Source organism: Echinops telfairi, unplaced genomic scaffold, assembly GCF_000313985.2.
Source record: "Echinops telfairi isolate 266 unplaced genomic scaffold, ASM31398v2 ScPeMD7_19;HRSCAF=73, whole genome shotgun sequence".
Taxonomy (NCBI): domain Eukaryota; kingdom Metazoa; phylum Chordata; class Mammalia; order Afrosoricida; family Tenrecidae; genus Echinops; species Echinops telfairi.
Genome location: NW_022103916.1, coordinates 6,150,297 through 6,159,062, shown reverse-complemented (window position 1 = coordinate 6,159,062; position 8,766 = coordinate 6,150,297). Strand labels below are relative to the sequence as shown.

At 37.9% G+C, this 8,766-nt stretch overlaps 1 protein-coding gene across 2 annotated transcripts in view; it reads left to right on the top strand.

Annotated features, from left to right (window-relative positions):
- JADE3 (jade family PHD finger 3) overlaps positions 1 to 8,766 on the top strand; it is a 64,856-nt gene that overhangs the window by 30,400 nt on the left and 25,690 nt on the right. For both annotated transcript variants that reach the window (XM_004713193.2, XM_045288333.1), the window contains exon 7: positions 3,505 to 3,621. In XM_004713193.2, coding sequence (XP_004713250.2) covers positions 3,505 to 3,621 — 117 coding nt within the window. The remainder of the gene's footprint in view (positions 1 to 3,504; positions 3,622 to 8,766) is intronic.

The following is an 8,766-nucleotide window of genomic DNA, read 5'->3' as shown; positions in this document are numbered from 1 at the left end:
GGGGCATTCTCTGATGAACTATTCAAGATCTCTCTGATATTTCTACTGTTCATTTCCTCATATAGGGGGAGTGTATATGCCTTTGGCCATACTTACTCAACAGGCTGTCACTTTTAAAATTGTTTTAATATTAGAAAATCATGTATACCATATATACTCCATATATACTCGAGTATAAGCCAACCCAAATATCAGCCAAGGCACTTAAAAATGTGCTGAAAAACTCAGCTTATACACGAGTATATACAGTATACTTGCAAAAAAAATCAAAACTCTTTTTGTCAGCAGTTACTTGACCATTTAATTTAGAGGGAAAATCTACCTTTTTAAACGTACTCCTTTTCATCGTTATTCCAAAGACTAATTCTACTTTTAAGTAACTTAGTCTGAGGAAGTGTAGGGTAAGCTGATGATATGGTTAAGTGGTAACTAGTTCCAAATGTGAAAAGACAAACTAGCAACTGGGTGAATATATTTGAAAATCATATAATCAACAAGAATCTAATTGTATATATAATCATATAGAAAGATAAATAACTGTCATGAAATGGGCAAAGGATAGACATTTCACCAAAGAAAATATAACTTTCCTCTGCAGAGGGACTGGTAGTTTCGAACTGACCTTGTTTCGTTAGCAGCCCAACATGTAACCACTGTGCCACCAGGACTCCCATTCACCACCAAAAAGATGTAAATCACAACCATAAGAAGAGATACCTTTTCACTTCCCATAGTATAGCTGGATTAAAACAATAAAAAATAACAAATGTTGGTAAAGATGTGGGAAAATTGGAAGTCTTATCCATTGCTGGTAAAAATGCAAAATTATATAGTGCTGTGGTTCATCAAGAAACTGAAAATAGCACTACCCTATGGACCCAGCAATTCTACTTCTAAGTATATACCCAAAAGACTTGAAAGAGGAGACTCAAAAAGACTTGTATAGTAGTGTCCATGATAGCACTCTTTTTTTATATAGCACTCTTTTAATAGTCAAAAGATAAAAACAACCTAAATGTTCATCAACAGATAAGTAGGTAAAACAAAATGTGGTACACACATACAGTGGAATACTGTTCAACCAATAGGAGAAATGGAGTCTTGATGCATGCTATAATATGGTTGAGGCTGGGAGACATCATGCTTAGTCTTCCAGCATAATTGTGTGGAATAAGTCAATAACAAAAGGATAAGAAAAGGCAATTGTATATAGAACAAAGTGTATTAAGACTAGCAGAGGTGAAAGAGGGACAGAGGGTAGGGTTAACAGTGATGAAAATAGCACATCGATTAGGGGTAGAGTTGTACAACCAATTATTGTAATTGTTGTAAGTTGTACACCTGTAAGAGTAGGATTGGCAAAAGTTATAGATATATTTACAGCAACAGCAACAGCAACGAGAGTAGCTGTTGAGATTGCATCTGTACAACCAAAATCATCCTGGGATTTGGTTTCTTAGTTTGGAGGTTTATGGCCAATGGTTTCATGGGACATCCCAGTTAATAGGCCAAATAACATGTTTAGTGTTTCTGTTCTACCTCCTAGTTTGTTGCTTAGTGCCTGGAATTTCAAACGTTAACCAGTGCCCATAGAAAGGCACAATTGATCTCTTCACCTGGAACAGCAGAGGAAGAAGAATTAGGAAGAGGAAGAGGATATGTCGTGTGTGACTCATTGTTTCCATGAACATTTTCCTCCTCTGCCACGAAACCATAAGAACTGGATGGTGCCCAGTTGCCACTACTCAACATTTTGATCAAAGATTCTATAGAAGAATCTTAATCAAAAGAGGGGAAATGCAGAACACAATTTCAGATTTTCATGTACTCATGTACAATTGCCCTAAGATAATTTTTAAATTTTAAACCAAAAATATCCTCTGAAGCCTTCTTAAAGTAGAACAATAGTTTATTTTACCTAGTAAAACATATTTCTGCCTGGATCATTATGCCCTTTGAAGAACTCTCTATATGGGGGTCAGATCAACAACAGCAAATGACAAGATTAGATTGGAACCTTGGTTGTTAGGTATCTTCTAGTTGGTTTGAGTTGGCTCCAAAACACTAGGCCTGCTCCTGTTGCCATACTTGTGCCCATTGTGGTACCTGTATCGCATTGAGGGTCTTCTTCCTCACTGGCCCTCTACTTTACCAAGCATGATGTCCTTTTCCAGGATGTTGGCCCTCCTGATAAACATGGCTAAAGTACATGAGACAGAGTCTCATCCTTCCTCACTTTTAAGAATTATTCTGACTGTACTTCCAAGACAGTTTTGATGGTTCTTTGGCAGTCCACGGTATATTCAGTATTCTTAATGGGCAGTAAGTTCATGTTAATGAGGGAGGAACAATTCAGAAAGAGAGAGTGTACAACTTGAGGAATATAACCAGTGTCACTACATTAAACTTGTAGAAACTTGAATTAGTGGGTATTTTGCAGTACACATGTACTCAACATTCACAAAATAAAAATCTTGTGGAAAAGACTAAAATAGCAAATGATGGCAATAGTATGAAGCAACCAGAATTCCCACATTTTTAACAGCTTTATTTTAATATAATTCACATACTGATGAATATAGTTCAATCATTACGAAGAGTTATACAATCATCACCACGTCAATTTTTAGAACATTTTATTTTTTCTTGTACTCGTTGTTAGCTCCCCATTTCCCCCCTGAACCTCCCCTGCCATACTCCCAAGAAACCATTAATCCAGTTACTATATAGATTTACAAATCCCGGAGTTCATATTTTAAAAATATAGCCCCCAAAACAACAAAAAGACTAAGATTAACAAAGAAAAACCTCAATTGAAAAGAAAGCAAAACTATTTAAAACTAGGACAAATATAAAATAGGTCAAAAAAGGAAATCAAAATGATAAGGTGCTACATTTAAACTACCTGCATCTGCAATAAAACATTATCCAGTGCACGCTCCACTATAACTAAGCTATAGAATTCCCACATTTTCTTGATAGCAATATAAAATGGTAAAATCACTGTACAAAATTTTGGTAATTTAAAATTAAAATACACAATCAGCAATATTCTGGGATTGAATTATATACTCAAAAGAAATGAAGTTTTTTTTTAAATAAATGAAAATAGTAAATTAAAAAGAGACTTATGCAGGAATGTTCATGGAATTTATCATAGCCAAAAGCTTGAAAAAAATTCAATAAACAAGGAAATGTACAAATAAATTATATTATATTCTCATACTGGAATAACAAATTCTAAAAGGAATAAATACCAATTTACACACCCAAAAGGCATATATGTCTGCCCTCTCAACTTATGTAGAAATCATTTATGTTATTGAAAATGATGGAAGATATGAGCAGTGCGTTTTATTTATTTGTTCTTGTTTCCATATTAACATTAAGAGATGTGGTTCACCTCATTGTTTTGATGTTCTGAACTTCACATAACATCATTTATGGTTTTTGAAATGTACTTCTGTAATGCCTCAGTGCCTTACAGTGGTGTTTTATTTATAGGTCCGCATTGCCTCACCTGAAAGAATGGAACCGATCACCAAGATCTCTCACGTTCCACCCAGTCGTTGGGCCCTAGTTTGCAGCCTATGTAAGTTGAAGATGGGTGCTTGTATTCAGGTAAGTCTCTGTGAGAAGTAGTGGAGTGAGCTAATACCAGAGGGACCAGATTTGCTCTGTAAGGGAAGATGCCCTAACAGCCAAGAAGTCACTCTGAAGGCTGTCTGCTCACTTCTATCATTAGACAGACCATGTCTAGAACTACTTTCTTTTTCTGCAGTTTCTGGACTCAAACTTAATCCTTTTTTTACCCCAAGCCTCAGTAGTAACTCTTTTGGGTGGTTGGGGGGGTGTTATGGTTGTCAGTATATTTAGCGATTAATTTTAAAGCAGAAAATGTTTAAAACTGAAGCAAACTTAAAATGGGTCAAAAGAGAGATCCAAATGTGAGGTGTTACTTTTTAACCTAATTACAGCTACCATAATCGAGTTTTCAATACTCTTTCTGATAGCAAAGCTATTCACATTCTTCCACTACGGTCAGAGTGATTCACCTGAAACTTAATCCATGTGGGGACCCTGCAAATGAGTTTGTGGCTTCTACTGCCAACCATAAACTTCTGCAAACTGAGTGTTTAAAGTCTTGACGCCATTCCCTCCTTCAGATATGGGTTTTATTATTTACACTCCTTGAAGCACACAGATTGAGTTGACACCTCAACTTAGATGGCTACTCGTTTGAAGACAAGCCTTAAGACCCCAGACTCTATTCTTTCTGATAGCTGGGCATCCTCTGATTTCTTTGCCACACTTTGCTATAGCTCCTCTATCTTCAGTGATCTCTTCATGAGGGCAAGTATAAGTAGGGCTGTGCCATAAGAACTAATTGTTCTTAGATTGTGGCGAAAATTTAAGTGCGTGCCCAAAATTCATTCATATATTTACGGTTTATAGATGTCTCTGGTTCACTTGAGAGACATCATTATTTTTTAATGGAGAACATTATAAATCATGCTCCTGGCATAAGGTAATTCTTTAAATCTTGTTAGGAGCCAACAACTCCGTTCCAACCCATAGTGACCCTATGCACAAAAGAATAAACACTGCCCAGTCCTGCATTCTCCTCACAATTGTTCCCATGCTTGAGCCCATTATTCTATTGATCGTGTCATTAATTTAGCCAATGGTATAGACTTTAAAACACTGTTTAGAAAAGGAAATTATCTAAGTGTAGGCTGGCTTTTCAGACTTTAATATATGAATTGTTGACTTGTACTGATAAAACTCTTAAGTGATTGTACATTATGTACACGAACAGTAAGGGTTGGTGATAGGGCAAATGTTTCGATAATACTCAGTCACAAAGGCAGAACCATGCCTTCCTTATTAGTACATGCCATAAGAGAGCAATAAAATAGTAAATATATGGAAAGCCAAGACCAGCTTTCATTGGGCACCCTCAAAGAAAGAGAGCCAAACCAAAATCTAGTGGCCACCAGTTCCATAGCCTTGGGATAGCAGTCATCTGGTTCTTCTCATTCTAGGGTGTTTCAACCATAATTCCAGAGAGTATGACAGTTCCTTAAACCTGCTACAAATAAGTTTAGGGTAAAGCCAAGTTTATTAGTAGGGCTCACATATCGAATCCTTCTGGTGTAGCTTATGAAAGATGATATGCACCTTGAAAAGACAGAGTTTAAAGTCCCAGTAGTCTAAATCACACAACCAAGGTCACCAGGATCTGGATAGAAACTAGGTCAAAAGTATCCATTTAGGAACATAGTACCAGGTGTAGTCTCCCCTTGGGTTCTGTGTAAGTATTGTTAAGCATTTTTTCTCGATGGGAGATTGCTCCATCCAGTTTACTCACCAACAGAAATATAATCATCTTCTCCAAGATACATGTTCTCCCTTCTTGACTTGAATTTTTAGGAAGATTCACTTATCACTCATGTAGGGGTGTCTGTTGATTTGGGGTCACCGTAGCAAAATGTATGACGCCAACTGAATGGTCTTCTCCTTCTCCCCTATTTTGAGAAACTGACCCCAGCTGAGGTGAGGTTTCCTCTGTCAAAGTGGTTTTAAAGGTGTACATATAAAGGGGGTTAGTTATTGTTCATGGGCACTAGGCAGGCTCTCGACCTTGTTGCTTGAGAGACAGGATTAAAAGATTACATGATCTGAGAGCAGAAGCCCGCCTACATCTTGGTGTTAAGCCATATATATGTATATATTCTTTTAGTAGTGGACTAATACAGCCTTTTGTAATTGACAAATTTCACTCAGCATAATAATTTCCAGGTCTGTCATCACTGTTTTTAGAGCTGTATAGTATTCCTTTGTGTGTATATAAGAATTTCTTTATACATTCTTCTACTAATGGGCATTGGGGCTATTTCCATCTTCTTGCTATTGTGAATCGGGCTGCAATGAATGCGGGAGAGCATATATCTCTTCGTGTTTTGTCTCTTGGGTTCTTTGGAGTATATGCCCAGCAAAGGTATTTCTGGACAGTATGGTATTTCTATTCTCAGTTGTGTTAAGTAGCAACATATTACTTTCCACAATGGTTGTACATATTTAGGAACCCACCAGTAGTGTCTGAGTTCCAACTCTGCACCGCCTCTAGCATTTGTTCTTGGTTGGTTGGTTGGTTGGTTGGTTTGTTTGTTTGTTTGTTTGTTTGTTTTTAATTAGGCTATTGTGAGTATAAGGCTATATTTCAGCTTTTTTTTTTAATCATTTTATTAGGGGCTCATACAACTCTTATCACAATCCATACACACATCAATTTTATAAAGCGCATTTGTACATTCATTGCCCTCATCATTCTCAAAACATTTCCTCTCCACTTAAACCCCCGGCATTAGGTCCTCATTTTGCCCCTCCCTCCCCGCTCCTCCCTCCCTCATGAGCCCCTGATAATTTATAAATTGTTATTTTGTCATATCTTGCCCTGTCCGATGTCTCCCTTCACCCACTTTTCGGTTGTCCATCCCCCAGGGAGGAGATCACATATAGTTCCTTGTAATCGGTTCCCTCTTTCCTACTCACTCTCCCTCTACCCTTCCTGTTTCGCCATTCACACCACTGGTCCTGTAGGGCTCATCCGCCCTGGATTCCCTGTATTTCCAGTTCCTATCTGTACCAGTGTACATCCTCTGGTCTAGCCAGACTTGCAAGGTAGAATTCGAGTCATGGTAGTGGGAGCGGGGAGGAAACATTTAGGAACTAGAGGAAAGTTGTATTTTTTCATCGTTGTTACGTCGCATCCTGACTGGCTCATCTCCTCCCAGAGACCCCTCTGCAAGGGGATCTCCAGTGGCCTACTCATGGGCTTTGGGTCTCCACTCCACACTCCCCCATCATTCACTATGGTAACATTTTTTGTTCTGATGATGCCTTATACCTGATCCCTTCAACACCTCGTGGTTGCACAGGCTGGTGTGCTTCTTCCATGTGGGCTTTGTTGCTTCTGAGCTTGATGGCCGCTTGATTACCTTCCTCAGCATTGTTTTGATTTGCATCTTCCAGATGTCTAATGATTATATTTCCTCATGTGCTTGTTAGCCATTCAAGTGGTGTCCCACGTGAATTGTATATTCATGTCTTTTGCCCACCTTTTAACTGGATTTTTTTTCTTATTGAGGTGTTACAGAATTCTATGGATTTTAGTAATTAGTTCCTTGTCTGTTGTGTCATTGCGAACTGTTTTCCCCCAGTCCATGGGCTCTCCTTTTACTCTTTTTTTGTGAAGTCTTTTGATGTGCGAAAGTGTTAAACTTAATCTTTTGATACCCATAGTGGAAGTTAATTTTCATCCTTTGGTGTCAGATCTTATGAATAAAGTGAGTCCTGAAGGCGGGTGGTAGTATCCTAAGTGGCAACAAGCCGTAACTAAGGCCAAAAGGCCTGTATCCTTGTAGGCTCACCAACTGACAGTAGATGATCTCTGGGGTTCTAGAATGGTCTATCTATGAATTTGTTTTCGTCTCTCATGAACTATACTCAGGTGGTTTCATCCTTAGATCCCCAACCCCACTGATGGGGCAGATCTCTCACTGCCTTGGTGTCAATTCTAACTCATAGCAACTATATAGGACAAGGTGGAACTGCCCCTGTGGTATTCCAAGACTATAACTTCACGGGAGTAGAAAGCCCTGTCTTTCTCCCAAGGAGCAGCTGGTGGTTTTGAACTGCTGACCTTGCAGTTTGTATCCCAACCAACGTGTAACCTGATAGGGCAGATAGAAAATATATAATAAATTGATGGATTGGTGATAGATAAAGATGGAGAACAGAAATCTTCTGAAATAGATTTCTCATTTTTAGGGTAAGAGTTCTTATTTTCTTATACCTATAGTTTAGGTTCTATATTTTTCTATGTCTTATTAAAATGAGATTTTTAAACTTTTTAAAGGAGTTACATTTATTTCAACAAATATTTGAGTACCTAAATATATGTCAGGCATTTTTCTAAGTACATTGGGGCTATGGATGAGTCAACAAAGAGCCTTGCACCATATAGCTTACATTTTAGTTATGAGAGATTAAAAAACAATATGTGGGTAAGGCAAAATATAGAACTATAAGCAAAAAACTATTACTATTCCAGTTAATACATGCACAAGTTTATTCCAAATGAAACATTTTTACACATGCCCCTACAATCAGTTGACTACGTGCAATTTTCTCAGTAATACATTTCTCTTAGTCTCATTAAGGTGCCTTCTGAAAAAAGGTCCCACCAAAACAGTGATGATCGATTCAGCCAGTTAAGTTCAAGGCAGAGAAATCAACTTAGAAGGTAATGGTTACTATATTAGGGGTGCCCAAAGAGGTTACCTTGATGGAATTTTCTCAAAAGACACAGGATAATCACAGGGACTTTTTATGAAGTTTTAAGAAAATTGAAAATTACATTGGTGAGGAAAGGGCTAGCAAAGTGGCAGTGAGGAAAAATTTTCCCCACTGTAGCAATGCACCTGCTCGTTTTTCGAGATTAACAAAGACTGTTGTTTGAAAACTTATTTTTTTAAATACTTTTATTAGGGGCTCATACAACTCTTATCACGATCCATATATACATCAATTGTGTAAAGCACACTTGTACATTCATTGTCCTCATCATTCTCAAAACATTTCCTCTCCACTTAAGCCCCCGGGATTAGGTTCTCATTTTTCCCCTCCCTCCCCTCCCCACCTCCCTCATGAGCCCTTGATAATTTACAAATTATTATTTTGTCATATCTTGCCCTGTCCGAC